The 26619-nt window shown below is 35.6% G+C and overlaps 1 protein-coding gene across 3 annotated transcripts in view; it reads right to left on the minus strand.

Annotated features, from left to right (window-relative positions):
* LOC131070429 (metal transporter Nramp3) overlaps nucleotides 1-23408 on the minus strand; it is a 124365-nt gene extending 100957 nt beyond the window's left edge. The window contains exons 1-4 of one of the 3 annotated variants that reach the window (XM_058005951.2): nucleotides 22748-23408; nucleotides 18915-19051; nucleotides 18092-18744; nucleotides 16373-16879 (exon numbers count right to left, since the gene is read on the minus strand). In XM_058005951.2, the coding sequence (XP_057861934.1) occupies nucleotides 16838-16879; nucleotides 18092-18744; nucleotides 18915-19051; nucleotides 22748-23322 (1407 nt within the window). In that variant the 5' untranslated portion in view covers nucleotides 23323-23408 and the 3' untranslated portion in view covers nucleotides 16373-16837. Of the gene's footprint in view, nucleotides 1-16372; nucleotides 16901-18091; nucleotides 18745-18914; nucleotides 19052-22747 lie in introns of those variants that run through there. The other 2 variants (XM_058005950.2, XM_058005949.2) reach the window with 2 other exon arrangements.
* Between the last annotated feature and the right edge of the window lie 3211 nt (nucleotides 23409-26619).

A 26619-nucleotide genomic window follows, 5' to 3' on the forward strand; every position in this document is an offset into this window, starting at 1 on the left:
GAGATAAGACCATTGCCATTATCAATGACACTATTATTGGCCTCAGTTATCATAGGATGTAAAAAAATTTGTGCAAAGTAGCAGAGTGTGTCAAATGGCTAAAGGAGTAAGTCATAATAGAGGGCTATATCAGCCATTACATGTACCTGAGAGGCCGTGGGAGGATATAAACATGGATTTTGTTCTTGGTTTCCCAAGGACACAGAGAGGAAATGATTCAATATTTGTGGTGGTTGACAGGTTTTCAAAGATAACACATTTCATTCCATGCCAGAAGACCCATGTGTTTTTTATGACTACGTCGAACACAGAATAAAGTTGCCTAACAGTCACTTCACTCTCTCTTGATCAAAGTGTGATTGCATGCTAAGATTGCAAGAAGTTCAAACAGTCGACTCCAAGGTTCATTTATGCTACAGACGTGACTCAGTTGGCTGATGTGATTGCTGGTAATCCAAGGGACCTTACGTTTGCATCGTTCTTTCACTTCTTTACTGTAGCTGCAACTCCATCATCGGATATGGCAATTGTGCGATGCTGCTGCTTCGAATGAACTAAAATGAACTGAAAGTAAAAAGGAAAGGGTTCAGAAGGATCTAAATCTACTCCTAAGGGCAGTGATAACAATGAATAGTGCTTTGGTGGACAAATTCCAAATAAACCAAACTCTGCTTTGCTAAGATCAACTACAACTCCGCAAGAACCGGTGCAATCTTCTAGGGATGCTAGAGGATTTTCAAATCGAGAAAGTACATTTGACTACCAAAAAAAAACAGCACAATCCAAACGACTATCCACAATGGAACTTAGCACAAATTTAGGGGGCTCAGACTAACTTTACACTGCAACTTACAATCAGCAAGATGCAAAAAGTATGAACCATGGAAATTCATCAGGCACCATTACATTCTCCATTGAAATCAAAGAACTTTACTATTTCTAATCTAAGTGAGGAAGGTGAAACCATGCAAGCTTTGAAAAAATAATTTAAGTGGACACCATCAGAGAACAATGTTTCACTATTATTATCTCAAAACTTATCGCAACAATTTCATACAAGTCTCCCTCCCTTACAAATGAGGGGGGTCACCTTTTTATATAGGCCTCATGCCATGATTACATGCAAAACCCTAATTAGGGTTTCACCCTAGAAGATTCCCCACTCAAGATGCAACAAGGTGGGAATCAACAATAAATACCCCATAAAGCCCATATACAATTAATTACAATCCTTCCAAAAATGGCACCCATAAAGAATTAATTAACCATTACATTCAAAAAGTGCCCACTATGTAATGAATGTACCCTCATGCAAAGATCGCCCATGATGTCATAAATGCTCCATCAGTTCCACATGCGACTGCTGCATGCAAAAGGAATCTGTCATAAATTCAACATGCAATGATGGGTCGCCATTTGGTCAAATATTTTGGCAATGAATGCGCCACCATACTGCCATGCATTCAATAGATCCTCGCTATGCAATTGGACCTTGTCGTCGTATATCTGCTCCTACACATCTCGAATTGTTGGAGAGAGAAAATTTGATTCAGGAAGAATTTTCTTGAAGTCTCTTCAACTTTCCTTGCTTGAAGAAGGTTTTTCATCAATTCTACACCTTTCCTATTTTTTAGGAAAATTTTCAAATTAGGGTTCCACAGTCCAAGAGAGAGAAAATTCTCCTACGAATCCAACTCTGTAAAAATTTTGAAATTTGGATGTGATTTGATGCCCGAGGATGGATTTTTAAAAACTTTTCTTGGGGGAAATTTCTTGTTCAGTTCATCTTTGATTCCTTCCTTGCCAAGAAATTGTTTTTCCACCTTCAATTCACCCCGGCATGGAATTCATGATGTGAAGGAATTCTCCTTTGAAAAGAAATTTGTTCCTTACCCCTGAGGAAGGAAATTCTTCATGCCTTAGCCAATTTCCATGATTTCCAAGAACTATGTCATGAAGGAAGGAATTTCCACCACTTAGTCAAAAAAAAAAATTCAGAATTTCTTCTTCTTGGGCGCAATTCTTTCTTGAGGAAGGAATTTTTTTGTGCTCTTTGAATTCATCACATTCGCAGGGAGCTTTTTGACCAATTTGCCACATTTCCTATTTTTTAGGAATTTTCCTAAAATTTAGGACCTGAGTTCAGGAGATAGAGAATTATCTCACGAGTCCAAATTTGCAAAACTTTCCGAATTTTGATAAGATTTGGTGTCTAAAAATGGAAATTTCAAAAAAAATCTCGAGGGGATTTTTTTGCTTTTCATTCCTCCTTGACCCTTTGACTTTCATGCCCTAGACAAATTTTCAATTTTCAAGCTTAAGCATGGAATTCACCATGTCTTGGAATTTGATCATTTTCTATGCCTCCAAGCACCCCTCAATTTGGCGCTTTCCATTAGTCTAGGGCGCTATTTCCATGTGCAGAGGAATTCACACTTTTTTTGGAATCTTCCATCACTTCCTTGTTTTGGCACCTTCACCATGCCTTGGGCAGAATTTCACTGTGGAGGAGGAATTTCATCAAATGTTGAATCCTCCATGACCCCTCCATTTTGGCGCCCTACTGAGTGTCTGGGTGGAATTTCACTGTGGAGGAGGAATTCCATTGAATGGTGAATCCTCCATGACCCTTCCATTTTGACGCCTAGCTGAGGACTTGGGCGGAATTTTGTTGTGGAGGAGGAATTCATTAAATTGTGAATCCTCCATGACCCTTCCATTTTGGCGCCCAGTTGAGGATTTGGGCAGAATTTCACTATGGAGGAGGAATTTGATGTTTTCTACCAATTCAAGGCATATATATATATGAAATATAACATTTAAGTATAAGTGGCATCTTCAATATGTCGTTTTCCTTTCTTATACTTTAAGTTATAATTCATATATATTGTCAGAATGTTTGAGAGTGGTTTCAGGTCCCTAGGAATCATAACACAAATTCTAGATGTTGGAAGATCTTTCAAATTTTCAAACAGTCAAATTTCAGGCCATTTTCGGATTAGGATGACATTGGTGGATTGATGTGAATTTCATAGACTTGGATGATTTTGCATGCTTTCCTCTTCTGGAATAGGAGTTCCAAACTTAACCAATTTTTTTATCCAACTTGTCTGCCTTCTGACTCTTCCGAATTTAGAAATGATCTTCAGGAGCATTCAGTCTTAAGCATCTTCAGGGATGTTCAGTTTTCAGTGTTTTCCTGTGAAGAACCTGCCAAAAATAGATTTTCCCAAATAGTAAGTGTTTCAAAATGTCAAGGTTTGGGCAAAATAGGTCAGGAAAGCACTTACTAAAAATTGTAAGTTTGATTTTTGACAAAATTAGACCAATCCAGGAGGCAGTGAAACTTACTAAAAATAGTAAGTGCTCAAAATTCGCTCAAATTTTACTGGGAGGTTCCTTGAAGGGTCCCCATTCTAGTTCTAAGTTCAGTTTTTCCAAAACCCTAAAAGAAACCCCTAAAATCTAGGAATGAAGGCGGAAACCCTAAAAGAAACCCCTAAAGTCTAGGACTGAAGGCAAAAACCCTAAAATTAACAAAACGAGTCCTAGACTTCATCAAATTCACCCAAACGAAAAGCAAACTTAATCAATATGACCCCCAAACACTTGCAAAGCAAAGATACTAATGAGACTGCTGCGACAAGACCCAAGAACAAAGCCAAAAGACCGGAAAGGCCTAAAAAGTAGGGGGTCCCCATTTGCAATGGGGCGATGTGTGAAAATGTCACAACAGGAGGTAAACCCAAGGGATGGGATCTGATCTTACCACAGGGAGAATTTGCTTACAACAATTTTGTCAACAGGAGCACTGGTAGATCACCATTCCAAATTGTTTATGGAGGCAGTCCAAGGACCGCTCTAGAATTAAGGAAGATGGACCAGGAGAAGCATACAAGTGCCGAAGCCGAAAACTTTGCAGAACACATCAATAATATATATGAAGAGGTGAGGAAGCGCATTAACAAGATGAATATGCAGTACAAAGCTAAGGCAGGTCAGAAAAGGAGGTATAAGGAGTTCCAGATTGGTGACGAGGTGATGGTCCATTTGAGGAAAGAAAGGTTTCCAATGGGAACACACAATAAGCTAAAGATGAAGAAGTTCGGTCCATACAAGATTTTAAAGAAGCATGATTCAGGGAACACATACGAGTTAGAATTGTCAGAGGGAATTAATATTTCCCCTGTGTTCAACATTGCAGACTTAACAGAATATCATGAAGGTGGCACAGAGGAGGAGCCAGCAATAGAACATTACAAAATCCTTGCACATACTTCAGAAAAGGAGGAGATTGAAGCAATCTTGGATAGCCGTATAGGAAGGAGCACTAGAGACAGGCATTATGAGGAATATCTGATAAAATGGAAGGGAAGACCTGTGGAAGATTCATCATGGTTGTCCAAGGCAGAGGTTGACCATTTGGGTTTTCCTCAAACAGCTGAGACGTGATGAGGTCAGTTCTCAAACTACCCCGGGTGTCTGATGCAGGAGCATCCAGTGGTGTAAGGGCAATCCTGCATCACCCAAAAAATATATTTCCTTTTTGTTAGTTGTTTTTAATGTTTTTGCATTTCTGGATACCCATTTGGGCGAATAAGAGGTTCCAACTTCCAGAATTGTTTTGCTGCTTTTTCTAGCCGACCTGCTATTTTTAAAAAGTTTTAATTTGAAGCCGAATGGAGCCCAAAATTTACAGGAAGCTTTAGAATGGAAAAATAAGCACATTGGCGAAAGAATCGAATTAAAATCATTAACAATTTGAAAGTTATTTAAGTTTCAGTTTCTCGAATATCTGATAAAAATTCTTCCAAGTCAGATTTGACGCACTAAACGGCCTCATACGGCCTTGAAAATGGCAGGAATCGACAAAGCAGGTATTTAGCATATTCTTCACTCAAAAATCTTTCCGACAGTTCAAACAACGCGTCAATCTGATTCTCGAATCAAAAGTTACGGTTGTCAGACGTTGGACAATTTTTCAGAAAATTTCCAATTTTCAAATTTGGCTCAATTTCGAAATTCAAATTGTATGTTTTGGCGCTAGACCGCCAAATTTTAATTTTTAAATCGTAATTTTGGCTCCAAACTGGGCGAAGACTATTTAGGACTCATTGAAGGAAACTAGTGGGTTAGTTTTTGGAGAGTAAGTTTTTGGGGTTGGAATATTGGATTGTAAGAAAGGGGTTATCCAGAAAATTTTGTAAGTTGTAATGTGTTGTAGCCTATGAGGATTTATTCCTCTTGTTTGTAATTGAATGTAATGAGAATATATTTCAATCAATAATAAATAGATCTTTTGTGTCTCTATTGTTGTGTTTTTCTATGTCTCGGGTTCTACCCTCTTCAGCATGGAGGTTTATCCATTATCCATGGCGCGAGGATATGCTTATTTTGACATGGAGGATTATTAATCTTACCTTTGGCGTTAGAGATTATTTTGGAACAGCCTCTTTTGATAAACAATTTGCTTGGTGCTTTATCTTGGCTGTTGTATGCCTCGATCTACTCTTTACTCTACTAGCATTTGTTGTCTAAGTTGCCGAATTGGGTACGGATATGGATACAGGTACGTAGTTTCGGTACGTGGGTACAACAATTTTTTGGAGGGGGTTGAGTACGTTTTGGGTACGCCTGTTTAATAGACATACGAAATCATAAATATATACATATTTAATACCTTAAACTACTATATTAATGTCATAATAATATAAATCTATATTATATTAAATTTATAATTTTATTAACTATTATCTTAATACCATATTAATATAAAGTTATTTGATATTATTTAGTTTTTAAACATATTAAATATTAATAATAAATATTAACAAAATAAAAGTAGAACTGTATTCCTATCACTATTTTTCAAAACCTATTAATATAAATACTACTCAATAGGTCATTCATAAAATAACACATGTATGATAATAATATAAATAAAATTAACAATAAATATTAATTTAATATTAATCAATATAATTTAATTTAACTAATTTAAATTTAAATTTTATAAACAATAGAATTCATTAAAATAATTGCAAGCTTATTAATAATACTAGTAATAAACGATATTAAATTTAATAAAATTTTAATAAATTGAAGTTAAAACTTATATAGAGTAAGTTTAATTAAAGGAGAATAAGAAAAAACTCTCATCTAGAACACACTGACAGGAGGCTGTTTGAATGGATGGAAGAGTGGATACCTCCCACCGGCTACTACTGGCATTGAAGTTGTTCGAATGGAAGACAATAGATATTCCGACGACAAGGGTGGGAGAAATGTTTAAGTGCAACCTGAACAAAAGAATTGTTGTCCTGTGAAACGCATGCAAACCATGCCATCAAATTCTTGCTTATCTGCCACTGCTTGCAAAAATACATTAAAAAATATTGTTGTTTAGGGTTGTGGTCATATATTTTATGGTAAAACGGTTAAAGAAAAGTTTGTAAAAAATTTTATTAACCACTGGAATTGTTGTGAAAACCCCTTGTATGAGTTGGAATCAGCCAAGTACACTGCTTGATGATTCCAAACGAATCCACCTCAAGAATATCATTTCTTGCCCAATTCTACAAATGTTTGTATCCAAATCCAATTTAGAAACCCATCGTACCCGAATAAGCAAGGATTTTCTGCCAATTCAGTAACTTACTTTGTTGTAGCAGAACTTCAAGAAAGGTACTGCAGATAGTAATCTTTATTTCAAAGTTGAAAGTGGGAAACTATTGATAGTGGTTGTATATATTGATGATATCATTTTTGGTGGAGATGAAGATGTTTGCAAAAGAAATGCAAAAAGAATTTGAGATGTCAATGATGGATGAATTGTCATTTTTCCTTGGTCTTCAAGTAGCACAACCAGAAAATGGTATTTTCATTCCTCAAGCCAAGTACATCAAGGAGATGTTGAAGAAGTTTGGTATAGACAACTATAAGCCGGTTGGAACCCCCATGGTTATTGGGTGTCATTTAAGCAAGGATGATGAATCTCTAGAAGTGGATCATAAGCTTTATAGATCTATGATTGGTGGATTGTTGTATTTGACTGCTTCAAGACCAGATATTATGCATGTTGTTTGTTTGGTTGCTAGATATCAAGCTAATCCAAAGCAATCAAGGTGTTTGGACTGTTTGTTAGCCACTCTTGTTTAACAAAGCTACTGATTGAATCTCCAATGAATTGCTAGGCGCTTATGTTAGCAAGAATGGGCATGAGTGTTGTACATTGTGGGGTGGCATGGATATTATAGCAGATTGAAGGGTCTTGACAATTCCTTTATTGGGTGTTTGGATGCACAAAAGGTGTGGAGTCTATCAGATGTTGGCATGAGAGTTTGCAGACCTACTTCAGTCCCTGGCATGTTGAATTGGAGCTATATTACTCCCAATGTAGACCTGTATACATTTTCAGTTCACATTGTATGGAATGCTGGCATTACTTATGTTTGTGTCTTCCACAAGGGTCAATGTAGCATGCCTGAAGCCTATTGTATGTAATTGCTGCTATGTAAAATTCCCTAACTAGAATTTGGTAGCAATCAGTTTTATAACCAGGACATAGCAGAAGATTGTTTGTGCAGTACAGCCATTGGTGGGAATACAATCTTATACGGCATCTCTTAATTTGGAGTCTTCCTTATTTGTATTGATTCTAAATCTATTTACGTAATCACTGATAAATATAACAAACTAGAGCAGTCATTGCAGACATGGAAATCAATTTATTCCTTCAAAGAATAGGGGTGAGAATTGTTTTCATAATGCACCTGGTTCAGTAGTGACAATCGTTGATTACACTTCACGTTGATTCATCGAAGTGTACTATGCATGTACAGTGTCGTGTCTGAGACTCTGCATTTACTCTCTTTGCAACACCACGATGCCCTTCCCGCAACTAACACACCGCGATGATGAAAAATTCGTCTTCCATCATAATAGTCAGATCCTCCCGCGTTACTACCCGATATCGGGTTATCACGACACACTGTGGAGTTTTACGCAGTGGCAATGGTTTCGGATTTCAGAAGTGCTGACGATAGGATATGAGATGCTTGTTTTATCTCCCACATTTCCACTGTTCAATACGCACACCGTGGCAATCTAGAATCTCCGTTGACTTCGATAGGGTATATGACGTCAGGCTTCACTTCCCCCGTGATTCCGTTGTTCAACACACACCGTGGCAACCTGGAATCACCGTTGACTGCGATAGGATGTGTGACATCGGGTTTCACTTCCTGCGATTCTGCTATGCAATATACACGCCCGTGGCAAACCTAGAATCCCTGATGAATTCCACTTATTCAAGCAATTCGATTCTTTTCCAAAATCATGAGACCAATAGGTCAGTTGGAGACTGACGAAAGGCAAGATAGGTTTGTGTGTTAACACACGCAAGATTCAAATATTTCTTCCACGCATTGTTTTTTATAAAATCTGCCCCTTCCCTTGTTTGCCAAATCCTTATTTAAAAGACAAATAGCGAGTAAAATTCCCGTAGGAAAACCAACTCCCGCAAGGATTAAATAATCAAATAATAGTTAGGCAAAATAATTAAGCAAAACTAATATTTAACTTTTAATCTTTATTGAAAAATCAAATATTGAACTCTTATTATAATATATTAGTCACCATTTGAACTAATATAAAATAAGGAAAGTTCATTTTATTCATAATTAATACCACCAAATGGTATTAATTTGATGGGGACATCACAGTCTCCCCTGCCTCGTGTTGCTTGTCCTCAAGCAACTCCAAAGCTCTTTCATTTTCCCAGGTAGCATCATCCTGAGGCAGATTTTTCTATTTGATGAGATATTCCCTGATAGTTATGTTCCGCAGTTGCCTGTCCCGTGTTTCCAAAATTACTTCTGGAATCATTCTGAGCTTTCCTTCATCATTCAAAGGAGGTACATCTTCGGAAACTGACACCTGTTGCCCCAAAGCTTTCTTGAGACAAGATACATGAAATACATTGTGTATCTTGCTATCCACTGGTAAATCAAGTTCATAGGCTACTGCACCAACCTTCCGAATTACCTGATATGGACCATAAAACCGAGGTTTTAATTTTTCAAACCCACTACGTTTGAGAGAAGATTGCCGATAAGGTTGCAACCTGAGAAATACCAAATCTCCCACTTCGAAATGGCATTCAACTCGCTTTTTATCTGCATAGATTTTTTGTTGATTCTGAGCACATTGCACATTCTCCTTAAGAGCTGACAAAATGTCTTGGCTTTCTTGAAGCCAATCACGAGATTTAGGTACATTACTCTACTCAAAAGCAAGGTCAAGAAAAGAGAGTACACCATAGCCATATAATGCTTTGAAAGGCGACATACCAATTGACATATGAAAGGTAGCATTATAGCAATATTCACCCAAATATAACCAATGAACCCAAGCCTTCTGATGATCGGCTATATAATTACGAAGGTAACCTTCGATCCACTTGTTCACTATTTCTGTCTGTCCATCAGTTTGCCGATGATAACTGGTACTATGATTCAACTCTGTATCTGTCAATCTGAAAAGCTCCCCCCACAATATACTCAAAAATCTGCTATCTCTATCACTGATTATAGTCTTTGGTAAACCATGTAAACGAAAAATCTCTCTGAAGAATAACTCTGCAATCTGAACTGCTGTAAATTCTGTAGTGATAGAAAAGAAGTGTGCAAATTTAGTTAATCTATCAACCACAACAAAAATACAATCTTTACCTTGGGATCTCGGTAAACCTGTGATGAAATCCATTGATATACTTTCCCATTTCTGATCTGGTATAGGTAGTGGCTGTAATAAACCTGCAGGATAAGTTTGTTCTGCTTTATTTTGCTGGCAAGTGGTGCATTCCTTGACATAGCGTAGGACATCGTTTTTTAATCCTTTCCAAGTGAACCTTTCTCTTATCTGTCGATACGTTTTGAAGTATCCAGGATGCCCTGCTAGAGGAATATCATGCATAGATTGGAGGATTTTTTCTTTCAACTTCGAACCTAGAATTAAATAAATCATGTCCTTGTAATAGATAACATCATTAACAACTTTATATTTATCATCTTGTATATTACCATCTAGCAAATCACATGCGAAAGAATCCTTTGAATATTCAACCAGCAATAAAGATTTCCAATCAACTGTTGCTATAGACAACGCATTGATTTCAGGTCTTCTAGATAAAGCATCCGCAACAACATTATTTTTACCTTTTACATATTCAATCTCAAAATCATAAGCTTGGATCTTACTAATCCATTTCTGTTGCATGTCATTTAAATCTTTTTGTCCCAAGAAATATCTCAAACTGTTATGGTCAGTTTTCACTACAAATCTGCTACCAACCAAATATTGTCTAAATTTTGTCAATGCATGCATGATTGCCAACATTTCTTTATCATAGATAGAATACAATTTCTCAAGGTTATTAAGTTTCCTGCTTTCATAAACTATAGGATGTTTATTTTGCATTAAAACTGCCCCTATTCCCTCACCAGAAGTGTCACATTCCAACACAAAAGGCTGATTAAAATCTGGAAGAGCAAGTACTGGGCAAGAACTCATTACCTCTTTAAGTTTCTCAAATACCTGTTGAGCTTCCTCAGTCCATCGGAATGCCCCTTTTTTGGTAAGATCTGTCAAGGGTGCCCCAAGATGTGAAAAACCTCTGACAAACCTCCTGTAATAACTACATAAACCAAAGAATCCTCTTAATTTTGTAAGATCCCGTGGTGGTGGCCAATCCAAAATGGTTCTTATCTTTTCTTGATGAACCTGTACCCTGTTGCATTGATCATATGCCCTAAATACAAAATTTCAATCATTCCAAATTCACATTTAGAAGCCTTTGCATACAGTGATTGAGATTACATAATACCCAGAACTATATCAATATGTTTCAAATGTTCTTCCCAAGTTTTGGTATAAATCAATATATCATCAAAGAAAACTAGCAAAAATTTCCTTAACTGTTTGTTAAAGATATGATTCATACAAGACTGAAATGTTGTCGGAGCATTTGTTAGACCAAACAGCATAACCAAGAATTCATAATGACCATAATGACAGCGAAAAGCAGTTTTATGAATATTTTGATCTCTTAACTTAATTGATGATATCCTAATCTCAAATCAATTTTAGAAAAATAAACAGCACCATGCAATTCATCTAACAATTCATCAATTCGAGGAATTGGATACCTGTTTTTGATTGTTTTCTTGTTAAGTGCTCTGTAATCAATACATATACGAAGAGTTCCATCCTTCTTTTTCACCAACACTATAAATGATGCAAAAGGACTAGAACTAGGTCTGATATGGCCCATATCCAACAATTCCTTAATTGCCTTTTTTATTTCATCCCTGAATGTTTTAGGGTGTCTATAAGGAGTTGTGATAATTGGTTTAGCACCTTCTTTTAATTCAATAGTATATTCAAATCCTCTATCAAGTGGAACTCCTAGAGGAATATCACTAAAAACCAAATGATGTGAATCTAATACTTTTAACAAATCATCTTGATAAGATTTAGATTCAAAGCCTAATACCTTGTTGGAGATTAAACATTGTGCTGACCATGCCACATCTCCATGTCTGAAAATAGCCTCCATTCTTTTAGCACTAACGATCTTGGGACCACTATTAGACATACCACGAAGGACTACCTTCTTATCATCAATTTTAAAAAAAAATTCCAATCTTTTAAAACTCTGTGTATATTCATCTAATGTTTCCATCCAATGTATACCCAAGACAACATTAGTTTCAGCTAAATCAATCACATAAAAATCATCAGTAATAGTGTAATTGCCAAGAGTAATATTCAATTTAGGGACTTTATGAGTACTAGATAAATTAGTTCCACTTGCTACTCTAACATCAAATCCCTCATGTTTTTCAATCTGCAAACCACGTCTTTCCACAAGTGTTGCATCCATAAAATTATGAGTAGAACCACTATCAAGCATAACAATCACACGTTGCCCATTCAAAACTCCTCTAACTCTGAAAATATTATAATGTGGAGTTCCTTTCATAAATGCTATTACTCCTTCTCCTTGTTTAGTACCTGTTTCTGACTCTGTGTTCTGTAATGCTTGTTCTATGTTAGGATCAACATTCTCTTCATCCTCACTGTCAGACATAACCTCAATATAATGAATTTTCCCCTTCCCTAAACATCTATGTCCAGGCTGCCATGCCTCTCTACAACTAAAACATAGTTTTTTCCTTTTGAGTTCTTCCCTTTCTTCTTTATCTAACCTGTTTTTAGGGAAATTATCTTTATTGAAAGGTTGTTGGTCTTTTTTTGGTTTAAGTGGTGGTCCTTTATTAAAAAAAATTCCTTTTGAAGATGGTTCTAATTCTCTTGCTCTTTTGACAGTTGTTTGTAAGGTAAGAGGGTTTAAGGACTTAACCCAACCTTTGAGGGAATCAAACAATCCATCTATAAATATTACAATCTTGTGTCTTTCTGAAATTTCAGTAACTAAAACTGCCAATTTTTCAAATTTAGAAATATATTGCTCAACAGTTCCAGTTTGCTTAAGCTGAGTCAAATCTTTAAGATGTAATTCAGGATCTTTAGAATCAAATCTATCAATAAGTTTCTTAGTGAACTCAACATAAGTACCTATCAAATTATGACCCGAGGTTACTTGCCCATGATGCCACCATTCATGTGCTACACCTTCAAGATGTAATGCAGCATATTTAATTGCCTCATCTTCCAACATAGGATTTAATTGGAAGTATGTGTCTAATTTTTGCACCCATGCCCGAGCAGTTGTTTTACCTATTCCATCAAAATAAGGAATGGACATTTTCCCAATTTTCCTTTGCAATTCACTGTTGTTTCCTTGCTGTCCTCTTGGCCTATGTTTCATTCTGACATCTAAATATTCTCTAAATGTCATTGTTGATCTGAATTCTTCTCCAGAACCTAACCAATCCTGATGTATTTCTTCCTATATTTCTCTTATTGTAGGTTTATTTTCAGGCGGCTGGTTTCTAGCAGTAAATGTAGGCATAAAAGGTCTAGTTGTTCCTGTTCTTTCTGGCTGATTATTGACAGAGTCTTCATCTCTACCCCCATTGTTTCCCCCATTATTTTGATGTTGATTATTCTGTCTTCCATTATTTTGGTGCTGATTTATATTATTAGCCATAAATTGGGTCATCAAGTTGGACATGCTGTTAACATTATCTTGCTGACTTCTGACTAATGTAGCCAATAGGTCCCTATTGTTATTTCTCCCATGTTGGTTTCAAAAATAAATTCCTCGTCAGTTTCGGTGTGGCTATCCTCAATTTCAAACAGAATAGATGAACTACTCTGTGCTAAAGGAGAGTTTTGAAACCTATTTTGACGGGCCCTAGTACTTCGGAAATTATAATTTCCCTGGTGCATACTCAACTATGCATTAAGTTTTCATGAATTTCCAATCACCCTACAGGCTGGCAGGATTCAAGAGCTCTAATACCAGTGTAAAATTCCCTAACTAGAATTTGGTAGCAATCAGTTTTATAACCTGGACATAGCAGAAGATTGTTTGTGCAGTACAGCCATTGGTGGGAATACGATCTTATACAACATCTCTTAATTTGGAGTCTTCCTTATTTGTATTGATTCTAAATCTATTTAAGTAATCACTGATAAATATAACAAACTAGAGCAGTCATTGCAGACATGGAAATCAATTTATTCCTTCAAAGAACAGGGGTGAGAATTGTTTTCATAATGCACCTGGTTCCGTAGTGACAACCGTTGATTACACTTCACGTTGATTCATCGAAGTGTACTATGCATGTACAGTGTCGTGTCTGAGACTCTGCATTTACTCTCTTTGCAACACCACGATGCCCTTCCCGCAACTAACACACCGCGATGATGACAAATTCCTCTTCCGTCATAATAGTCGGATCCTCCCGCATTACTACCCGATATCGGGTTATCACGACACACTATGGAGTTTTACGCAGTGGCAATGGTTTCGGATTTCAGAAGTGTTGACGATAGGATATGAGATGCTTGTTTTATCTCCCGCATTTCCACTGTTCAATACACACACCGTGGCAACCTGGTATCTCCATTGACTTCGATAGCGTATATGACGTCGGGCTTCACTTCACCCATGATTCCGCTGTTCAACACACGCCGTGGCAACCTGGAATCACCGTCGACTGCGATAGGATGTGTGACGTCGGGTTTCACTTCCCACGATTCTGCTATGCAATATGCACGCCCGTGGCAAACCTGGAATCCCTGATGAATTCCACTTATTCAAGCAATTCGATTCTTTTCCAAAATCATGAGACCAATAGGTCAGTTGGAGACTGACGAAAGGCAAGATAGGTCTGTGTGTTAACACACGCAAGATTCAAATATTTCTTCCATGCATTGTTTTTTATAAAATCCACCCCTTCCCCTGTTTGCCAAATCCTTATTTAAAAGACAAATAGCGGGTAAAATTCCCGTAGGAAAACCAACTCCCACAAGGATTAAATAATCAAATAATAGTTAGGCAAAATGATTAAGCAAAACTAATACTTTACTTTTAATCTTTATTGAAAATCAAATATTGAACTCTTATTATAATATATTAGTCATCATTTGAACTAATATAAAATAAGGAAAGTTCATTTTATTCACAATTAATACCACCAAATGGTATTAATTTGATGGGGACATCACATGCTAAATGTCTTGTAAGGGGACAGAAATATTCCTTTGTTTGGCTTAATTGAAGGTCAGAAGTTTAATCATTTTGATATCTATTTTATGATATAATTTATGGAATTCTTTCTTGATGAAGTTTGCTTTTTCTGATTATGTGTTTATGATTTGAGCAAAATAATATTCCAAACAATATTGCAAATTGTAATGTCCCCACCTTGAAATATAATTAATAATAAATAATAATAATAAAATTAAAATACAAAATAATATAAATAAAAATTAGATTAAAATATAAAAGATTATAATTCAAATTTGATTGAAGTTAATGAATGATCAAAAGGCATGAAATGATAAGTTGTGACTCCCCCAAATATGAGGTATAAAAGGGAGAAGAGAATTCATTTTAAGGGGGGGTAATTTCGGAATCAGAAGTGCAGATCTGATTGTGAAAGGTTGTGTCCCTTTCAAAGGGCAGAAATAATGAAGAGTTGCACTCTTTCAAAGGGTGCTAATGGTGAAAGGGTGTCTCTTACCAAAGGGCATACATGTTGAAGAGGTGTGACGTCTCCCTCACATTGAGAAATATAAACGAAAGGAATCCAAAGCATCCAGTGACATCACCATTGATCAGATCAGATCAGAACTATTATTAAGTTACAGGCAGTAACATCCTTGTTCTTGGTGGTATGCACGGGGATGTGCTTAATATGTATGCTTAATATATGAAGTCTGATAATATTCTTATGTAGAATTTAATAGTAATATTAATAATATTAATATAGACTGCAATATGTATGACAGTCATACTTAATTTTATATACATTCATAATAATTGAAAGACAAATATATTCACAGCCTAAGTACTTAATCAATTTTAATTCTATTCCCCAAGGGAGACGTGAGTTGTTAGGGAGAGGTAGAGTAAATCCACTCCAAGATAAAAGGACCCCAAGGATGAAAGGATTGATGTTCCTGACGTCTAAACTGAATTAGGGAGGTAGTGTCATATCGCCCTAGACAAGCCAATGCCCTCTTCTGGGATTAAGAATGAGAAGGCATTAAGAATCAGGACTGGAGTAATGACAATATTAAGTTGAATTATGGACAACTTTAATTATCTACTCCGAATTAATGTAATCTACTAGGTAGTAATGTATGTTTCCCTTTGGGAATTGACAGCCTATAAAAAGGGGACATTACGCAAATCTGAAAACTATTGCAAGTTTGAAACAAACAACAAACCATCAGCCAATGAGTTTTTTTAGTGATCAGCAAGTTAATCTACTTTGTCGGTGACTGTATGCAAAGTGTTTGACAAAATTACTCTAAGGTAGAAGCACAAAAATTAGTTCCAGAACAGGGTTGCATATTAAACCATGTTCTTGTTATGTTTAGCCAACTAAGCAAGGTAGCTTGGAGGTTTCAACATGGTTTCCTCAAAGACCCAACGATCAACCTCTTCAAATAGCATTTGCCGCACTTCCAAGGAGTAATATTTCAAGTAGTCACACTGTTGCAGTCACCGATTATGAGGGATCTCAAAGAGATCAATCTGGACCGGTCAGCAAGAGTAAACACAACAGAAACACAAGGATATGATGGAGGCAATGAAGAATAGAATGTATTATATCATGAAAACTAATTACAATCAACCGGTAACAATCGGGTTACAGAAACCGGCTCATTGGCCTGCTAAAACATGCTTAATTACAGAACAAGTCACAACCGAGACCTCAAATCTTAGAAACTATCTTCTATGTTCTATATCTTAACTTTTCTCATTCTAATGCTCAATTACAATGATTTATACAATCCAAGGGGATCCGGTCGGCCCAAAAAGATCAAATGCCGAAGAACAAAACCTAACGTGTAAAAACAAGAAGGTCGGCCTCCGCCAAAGAAATTCTTCCGAAAAATCCAAAGGATGAAGTGTAGATCAAAGAGAAGGCCGACCACATGCCAAGGAACATTGGAATCAATGCTCAAGGCTCCGCAAGCTACAAAAGGGATCCGATAGATTCTGGTAGATTACAAATGCAAATAGGTCCAGGCAATCGGTACCAGAAAACTGTCTTGAAAACCGGTAGCGATAACTTGCCGGAAAATGATCCAAATGCTCCGCGGTTTGGAAATAAGGTAGATGATCAAGTCCTCAATCAAAAATCCAACTCCTCGAGATCCGGTGAGCCAATGCCTGAACATGCAGAATGAAATGCTGAAATTGCAAAACAGAAAGAAAATATTTTTAGTTGATGCAAGATTGTCAAGAACCGGGGATGCTCCTGCATCACACACTCTTTAAGACCGAGACTAATCAATTTTGCAATTATTGGAACACGAAACTGAACAAAACAGTTGAGATTAGATCAGATAACCCACCCATTGCAAGTGCAAATCAACACCCTAATCACTACAGCAAAGCATTGAAATTTTCCTGCAACTCCCTATCACAGGTAGCAACAAATTCCATTCATGAACTTAAAAGGATTTCAATAACAATGCTCTAGTACCATGTTAAAAATTCAGCCAATGGTCAGCAGATTCTGCATTCTAGGGTTTAAAACAAATCAACTAACTCAACCTTTGATCAAAGCTGCAATTCTTGGTGCTATGACGATAAAACTAAAATCAGAATTCTGCACTTGCTGGAAAAATATTTTTTACTATTTAGCAAAACATTTAATACAAAAGATGCATGCCACAAGTTTACATAAAACCCATAAACTTGGCCCCTAAATTCTGAAAATTGACATTATACATAGTATCCTAAATTTAAGAAAGCTAAATATAGTATTCTAATTTTAGAAAGCTAAATATATATGCCTAAATTTAGGATGTTTCTGTTAATTTTCTGGACCCAGAAATAACAACTGAGCAACCCAAAATTATAACCGTGGCTACCCATATGCAACTCGTGAGAAGGGGAAAGAACCATATAGATTCCATATTGAAGATAAGTACATTTTTCTAGGGTCTAAACAATTATCATTTAAGAAAAACTAACACCTGGCTGACCACATGCAATTCCTGATAAGAGCAGAGAACCATATAGCTTGCCCTCATAAACAATAGGAAAAAAATGAATAATTCCTGGCTGAGCATATGCAATGCCTGAGAAGAGCAGAGAACCAAATAGTTTGCCCTCATACACTATAGGAAAAAATTTAATAATTGCACCAAGTATTAACCTAGGACATATTATTATTAAAAATGTAAAAAACTAATCCTTTTAATGAATTAAGCCAGATAACTCGATATGCTACAGTTTACATTTCTTTGTGTTCCAACAATTTAAAAGCACTTGATGGTTGTTGCATTTAAAAAAAATCATGCTACAGATAACTCATCAAAACCATGATGATAGATGAATTGGAATTCTTCACAGACTACTTTGATTAACACATACCTTATAGATTCTGCCAATTGCGAAAGTACCCATAATATGCTCCTTGGATACAAGGCATAGAAGGGGAATGAGAGCAAATGGGATTTGCATGGATTGAAGCACATTGAGCCATTCATTTAATTGATCCAGCTTGCCTTCAGAAGAATCAAACAGTAGAGCGACAATAACAGTTGGCACAATTGCAAAGCTTCTAGTGATTAATGCTCGTAACCATTTCTTTATACGAAGATTAAGAAAACCAGCCATGATAAACTGCCCTGCATATGTCCCTGTTATAGTACTGCTCTGCCCAGCTGCTAGTAACCCAATAGCCCAGATATAAAGTATTGGAAATAATCCTCCTCCATACCGCTTTTGAAGGTAAGCTCCAGCATTCAGTAGGCCCATATCTCCTGCAGTTTCTGTGCCATAGAATCCCTTTGCAAATACTGTTGTAACAAGTAAATTGATCATGAAGGATACTGTAAGTGCAAGACCTGCTTCAATTGAGACATAATTAAGTGCTTCCTGGACTCTGCCTTTTCTAGATGTATCAATCATTCGCGATTGAACAAGTGCTGAATACAGGAAAATGTTGTGTGGCATTATAAGACAACCTACAACACTCACGGCCTGCTTGACAGCATTTTTATTTATGCGTGGAACTAAAAGCCCTGCAGCATGCATTTGTCCATCAGAGAAATGGATAAAAGTTAATGCCCTAGACATTTTGAAAAAAATTGAAAAACAAGAAATTAGGCAATTGCAAACACCTCCCATATATATGCTTACTGTTAACAACAAGGAATGAGCACGTGTATAGTTGACAGTACAAAAGGATTACCCATCAGTAATTTCATTCCTTTTGGCTTCGTTTCACCAAACATAAATGCAAATGAAAGTGCCATTGTTCCAATAAGTATTCCAAACAATGCCTCCAGCTTCCTCACTCCATAGTTTTCGAGAAGCAAGAAAATAAAACTGTTCACCAACATTATAGCATTTCAATTAGAATGCTATTTAAAAGCACACATAAAGCAGTCCGTTGCCAAAATAAAAACATACAATATTTATTATAAGAATAAGTGACCCACAATTTTTTGTGAAAAGAGAACGACTGAGATGAGTTACTTTAGTTCACTTTTAGGTAAGTGGGTTTGTTCTAGTGTTCCTTATTATTCATCACTGATTTACAGCAGTCGACTTAAGACTCACAGGGGCGAATCACTGTCTATACAATACTATCATGGTTAGAATAAATGATGGTTTTTGAAGTTACAAAGCACCATAAAACCTCAAAAAAGAGCTCGGATTGTTTCCAATGTGCATTACAAAATAAATGCACAAATGCCATCCATGCAGTCAATGGCGGCACACAAATTATTAATTTTACAGATAGCTAGATTATACTTATATCAAATCCTAGGAAAGTTACAATTGAAATTTTCTTTTTTACCTTCAGCTAAGATGCTGCCTGCCAAATTTGACTCTGGATAACAATCAATGGGTAAGAATAGAAATTAATCACCAAAGCAACTGGGTATTCAAAAAGAAAATTATTTTAGGTGGCACTCTGATATGATCAGTTATTCAATTGCTATTATCTGTTTGACCATTAAACCAAATAAGTAAAACAGATACGATCAAGCTACAACTTGTTAGGCACTGGTTCATAATCCATGGAAATTAGCTTGCCAAACTTACTTTAAGATTAAACTCATCCACTCTGCAAGAATGCTGATCTAATATAACTTTGTGCGAGTACAAACATTAGATACATACGTAGCCAGATCAAATCTACCTAAGCCGTAGTTACTAGGATATGCAGGTATGGGTAGAGGGACAGGGTCATGAGCTATGTAGGTACGGGGTACAGATATAAATAAGATGTATTATTTATCCATGTACCTCTTTATATATGTATAAATACATGTACATTTATGTGTATATCATATATGACTGGATTTATTCATTACGTGTATGCAAGTATATATCCTTTGGTTGGTGGTAAATTGGCAACGTTCAGTTTGATGCCCTGCTTGGACATAAGGCTAAATCTCAGCAAGAAAATTCTTATACACCAAATTGATATCTTATATCAGCACGCGTGCACACACACATACATACATACATATATATATACACACACCAAATCTATAATTTATTTTATTTTAAAATCCTGCCGATATGATTTGCATGGCTTTCCATATTTTCCTACTCATTTGTAAGTTGAACAGAAATGCCTGGGCCACCCTTGGAAGGCTTAGGACCTAGGATATTTCATTTACTTCCTATCTTTTGGGTTTTCTGTTAGCTTCTTATGGCAGATCTCCACCAAAGCGCTGGGATTCCTCATTTGTTTGTTTGAATTAACAGAAATAGCTTGGGTGTGTCCTTGCTTAGTTATTTCCTTTACTTTTTGGTTTTTATTGTTTTCCATGTGCTTAGGCATTTCCTTCTAACTTTTTGTTTTTCACTGTTCTCAATATGCTTTTTTATTGCAGAAGATGTACGCCAAAGCCTTAGGGGATGTTTGTGGATTTCCCAATCTTGGGAAGAAACAGGTACCTTCCAGATTCCAAAGAGAGCTTTTCTAAGTTTAACAGTTAAAAGCACAACAAATTGATTGCCTTTCCCAAATTTTTCATAGTTATTTTCTTAAGTGCCATGTATATGAAAACATTCTATTGCTTGCACAAAAGCTAAAAGGCAATTTCCCGAGCTCGCAATATTCTTCGCAGTAATTAGGGAAATCAAAAATTTATGTTCTATAATCTTTAAAATAGTAAATACGAAAGTATTGCTTCTCTGTAAAATACTACTTATAACGCGATTTCTTTAAAATCCTGGTTTTAAATAAAAAATTAAATTCATAAATTTCCTTGATTTTGTCTTAATTTGTGGCGTTCCTAGAAGAAGAACTTGAATTTGCAACCCCCCACGACAGTGAATCTTCCGAAACCAGATCTTTATAAAAACAATATATATATATATATATATATATATTCTCTGGAAAAGAAGGCTTATTTGTTTGCGTAACATGCGGAGATAAATGAAGTTTTCTTGGATTAGGTTCGTGGATGAATTCCAACCATTGATGACTGAAAAAGTGTCCACCTTAAATAAGAAAATCGATACTGTATACGGTTTTGATCTGAGAAAGTCTTAATAAAATTTTATGGAATGGTGTTCCTGGAAATGTTCGAACCCCTGACGGCCTGAACAAAACATGCTTTCCTTCAATTTTTTTATTTTAGCCAATCTTTATTCAATCCGAAGTGCTCGTGGAAGGATTGAACATCAGAATGCCATGCTCTGTTGTGTGCTTCTGAAAAGCTTCAAACCCCCGACAGCTTAAAAGCGACTTCTCTGTAGTGAATTTAGTTACAGCTTCAAAAATGAAATTTATTGCGTCTCCTTCGACTTCAATCCGTCTAAAAATATTAAAATTTAACTTAAAATTTACTTGAATAGTTTTTCAATGTTTTGTGCTTCTTGGAGAATCGAAGCTCCACTGCTGAAAACCTGTTCTCTTCTCACAATATGGTTTCATCTTTACAAAAACGTATAGAAATCCGGTGTCGTTCCGATTCAATACTTGAAACATCATTTCAAGATTTAATCTGGAATTTTACTTAATGTTGAGTATTCTTGCAAGGTTTTGAACCACAGGCAACTCAAACACAATGCCTATGTATAATTTTTTTTAATTGCTTTAATTCTTGGATTCGTTTATATTATGACTCACCTCCACCGGTTTAAAATTCAAGATGTCAATGGGCCTTCGGTTTTGGTTTACTGGTCTATTGGTGGTCTACTGGCCAATCAGGTATCGAAGTTGAATAGTTTTAAATGAGCCTATAGATATCAAGTCTTGTCTTGTTGAGTGCAAGCTCTGAGACCGAAGCTCTGAGAATTTGGCCGAATGAATACCCCTCAGTCGGGGCTTCAAAAAAATTCAAGATATATTGTTTATTTTTATTATTTCTATATTGAAGAGTAATCAGTATGACTGAAACCTATGATCAATAAACAATAATATCATTGTATGATGTTTACACAGGATTCAACTGCGTAAAGTCTCCAATGAAAAGCAATATCATTGAATAATTTTCAATATTCACAAGAAATAGTCTCCAATGGTTTCTCTATCGGGAAATATCAATTTTATCCATAATTTTATTTATGTACGGTGCTTCTGCGAGGATTTGAACCTCCCGCGGCATAAAAACTATGTTCTGTTGAACAAAGATCGATTCAAACATTTACGAAACAATAATATCGTTTGAATATTTTTCAATATTTACATTGAGTAGTCTCCAATGGTTTGACTCTATAAGGAAATTTCAAGTTTATCCGAAATCTTATTTTATGTACGGTGCTTTTGTGCGGATTTGAACCTCCGACAACTTAAAAACCATGTTCTGTTCAACATGCTCGATTTAAACATCTGCAAAACAATCAGATTTCTGTATTCGAACTCTAAATGTACGACATATATCTATGATTGATAGTACGCTTTTCAAGAATAACAAAACAGTTAAAGTTTAATTTACCAGAAAACGAGCTTCCATTACAATTTTTTCTGTATCTGTCTATATTTAGCAGAAAATTGTTTCCTTTGCAGAGAAAAGAGAAAATGTAGGCAAGAAAAAGCAGAAAACAGATGTAAGATACCAGTCGAATGCAGTAATGAGGACGCCCGCCCAGAGCGGCAGATATCCATTGGTTAAAATGTTGAGAGCGATTGCACTGCCAATAACTTCCTGAATGTCAGCCCCTATGAGAGCAAACTCAGCCATGAGCCACAGTACAAGCCTAGCCCACAGCGGATACTCCTCTCTGCAATGCTCCGCCAGATGGCATCCAGTAGCGACGCCCAATCGGGAGGCCAGCAGCTGAATTACCAACCCCATAACAGTCGCCCACATTAAAAGCCACAGCAAAGAGTATCCAGCAATGGCTCCCGCCTGTAAATCCCCTTCCAAATTTCCCGGATCCAAAAACGCTATGCTCATCAAAAACCCGGGGCCTGTGAAGCGCCATAGCTTTCTCCAGGAAAATGGGGGCGTGTAGCTCGAATCCAAATATTTTTCCTCTTCTTCTTGTTCATCTATCTCTACTTGAACTCTTTGGCTTGACTCGTAAGCTCGTTCTTCAAGCTCCAAGTCCAGCCTCTGGCTTCTCGCTTGCCTTGATTCATCCTCCAACAACAGTCCAGTTCTTTCTTCCTCGGCTGATTTTCCAGCCATGGCGGAGTTGTTTGTATGACAGGGAACTGGGATATTTATTGTTGTTTATCATAGAACAGATATTTGAATGGTGTTTCTCTTCGTTCATGGCTGCAAATGCGAGAAAATGCTTTTGTCCACGTCGGATACCGCAGCGCTCGTTTACCTCACGGGTGTCCCACGCGTGGCAACGTGTCAAGTTTAAACTGAAGTATGGTTGACATTCCTTATGGAGAAACGAATTAAACTTGGCTACCTACCTAGCCATGACATTCTTCACAGTTTTATATTTTAAAACGGTTTTTTTTAACGCTTGGAAACAAATAGAAACAATTATTTCCCATTAAAGATTTTATATCTCTAAAGCACATAAAATTGTACCGGTAAGGTTCTATTGTTATTAAAAAAAATGGTTATTGAGATAAAGATAACAGTGTGTAATAGTTGGGATGGTATTTAAACGTATATATTAGATTTCAATTTTATTTTAATTTTTTTTATTGATGATGGTTAAATAAATTGTAATAATTTGATGATTTTTATTAAAATTTGATTAAATAATATTTTAATCAAATTTATTAATCTATATGAAAGATTACAAATGACTAATAATATATAAGATTCTATATACTTTCATATGAAAAAGCACCTAATTATGTTTCAAATAGAATTGTGGATACTCTACCCCACAATTGTTTTACTATAAGACCAACTCAAATGTATATATATTTTTATTAAATTAAAATTTTATTAAAAAAATTAAAACTAAACTCACCTAAAATCAAATATTAAATCAAATGTATATATTTTTTACTGAGAATTTTATATATGACTTATGTAAATGTCAAATATAAAATCATTTTTTAAAGGCATAATATCACAATCATACAAAAAAAAAATGTTTTGTCTTACACAAATAAATGATATTTATATGTATTTATTAATAATTCAATTCCTTCCAATTGTCCACTCATTTTTTATGATAGCAAACCAATCAAACTAATTTAATAAAATATAAAATTAATTCTGAATACTTCGAAATAAAATTACGTCACAATGAGACAATATTGTTCAACTTTCCCCTCTACTGCGTGTTTTTTTCGTCTTATCTTTTGGCCGTGATAACCTATTTTGGGTGGTACTCATTTTAAGACGATCAGTAATTCAAACATTTGTTTATCTTATGTTTGTGTTAAAAGATGAGGTAAACCTATGCTAGTTGATACTGTCACTATGAGTACGTTATAATAGTTTTCATGGTGTGTAGTTTTGTATGTATTGATTGAATTTATTTATTTTTTGGGCAAAGTTTAAATGTATACTATATGTGGTGGAGTGGGCTTATAATTTTTTTATTTTTTTTAAAATTGTTTATTAAAATATAAATACACACATTCTTATATATAAGGGAAGAGTATCAATAGTTATTATAGCTAACTTCCCACAATTTAAGTTTTTAAATGGTACATAAGATTTTGACAATTTTATTTGTTGTTTTCATATGCAATTCAATTGCTTATAGCTATTGTTTTGGGCTCTAGGTAGTAAATTGTGGGATCTATTATGCGAGCAATGGTAAAAAAGTGGTCATTTCAAAGTGTCATCCTAAACATATTCCCTATTGCCCCATTACAAGTTCACTTTGATAACTAAAAATATTCCACAATTTATCCAATACTCATGCACAAATGTCTCAATGATCATGCACTATTGGTACCAATAAAGTTGCACAATTGATCTAATTACTAACTTTTTTCTAAAAAATAGACACGTCCTAATTATTTTAGGAGTAATCTCAAGATACCAACATAAATGTACTTTTATTTATGGTATGTTTGTAAGTTGCTTTTGTGTATTGTTACATTCTTGTCTTTCTTTTCTCAACCACTTTGAAATTAATTATTTGAATTTTTGTATTCTATGTACTATTTGTTTTTTTTGGCTTACTAATAAAAAGCATAACTACATCTAATTTATTTTTATTAGACATATTATTATGTTCAAAATAAAATTAGGTTTTGATAAATCTTTATAAAATAAACTAAATACAAAACATACTAAATAAATTTATCATCTATAATCGGTGTTCATGACATAGTGTAATGGTTCAAATGTGGCATTATTGGTGTTGCCATCAAGGTTCAAAACCTTGTTGGGCTATTGCCACTAACACATTTGGGGTTGTTTTCCGACGAACTATCGTCGTAATTCTAACATATTATTGTCATAGATCCAACGAAACGGCGAAAAATATTTTTTGTCGCTCAAATTTCGTGGACAGATGTTAGTCAGAATTCTGTCGCATTCTTTGTCGGAAGTTGACACAAAATGTGGCGGTCTAATTAGTTGGAATTCTAACAAACTCGCCAATCTTCCGACGAACCATGCACTAGGTTTTTCATCGTAGGTACAACATTCCTGTCAGAGCATAGTGCCTTTTTTTGTCGGAATTCCGATGAACAATGCAAGGAAGCTCTGACGGGAATGGTGCACCTACAACGAAATGTTTTGTCGTGGGTATAACATTCCTGTTGAAACAGTGTGTCCTTTTTGGTCGGAATTCCGACAACAAATGCAAGGAAGCTCCGACGAGAGTGTTGTGCCTGCGATAAAATATTTCATCACAGATACAACACTCTCGTTGGGGCCTACGTTGGGAATGTCCGTCAGAATTCCAGCGAACAGGTTATATTTTTTTAAAAAAAAAAAATTGCCATTAGGGAATATAAAGCATTGCAAATATGGAATAGGATTTGACTCTGTTGGACCCTGCAATTATGATTCAATACATATTATTCAATAAGATTAATAGTGGAGCATAATGAAATATTGAAAAGTGTGTTAACTTATTGAGCTTCTCTTTGTTTCAAGAATAGTTTAATATTCTCTACTTAACAGGGCCAACCACGTGAAGGTGGAAGCTCATTTGGCCCTCCCCCCCCCTTAACATCACTCTAAATTCCTTGTTAACATATAAAATTCATTCTTCCTTTCAGCCATTAATAAAATATAGCATTCATTCATTATCACATAACATTCATTAACACATAACATTCATTAACATTCATTAACACGTAACATTCATTAATGCATAATTACATTCATTAACACATAAAATTCATTCATTAACAAATAATACAATTACAATCATTTATCTTATTTTATTTTTTTTTTAAGCTAAGTAAACACTAAGTGGAGCATCATTTTTCCCCTCTTCAGTTGTTGTTCCCTTTGCTCGTGATCTTAATGTATGCCTTGTCATGTGCTCACGACAAGGACGCCTAGGCAAAGGGGGCTTCGCTACAATAACAAAGAAAT

This window comes from Cryptomeria japonica, chromosome 3 (assembly GCF_030272615.1).
Source record: "Cryptomeria japonica chromosome 3, Sugi_1.0, whole genome shotgun sequence".
Classification (NCBI taxonomy): domain Eukaryota; kingdom Viridiplantae; phylum Streptophyta; class Pinopsida; order Cupressales; family Cupressaceae; genus Cryptomeria; species Cryptomeria japonica.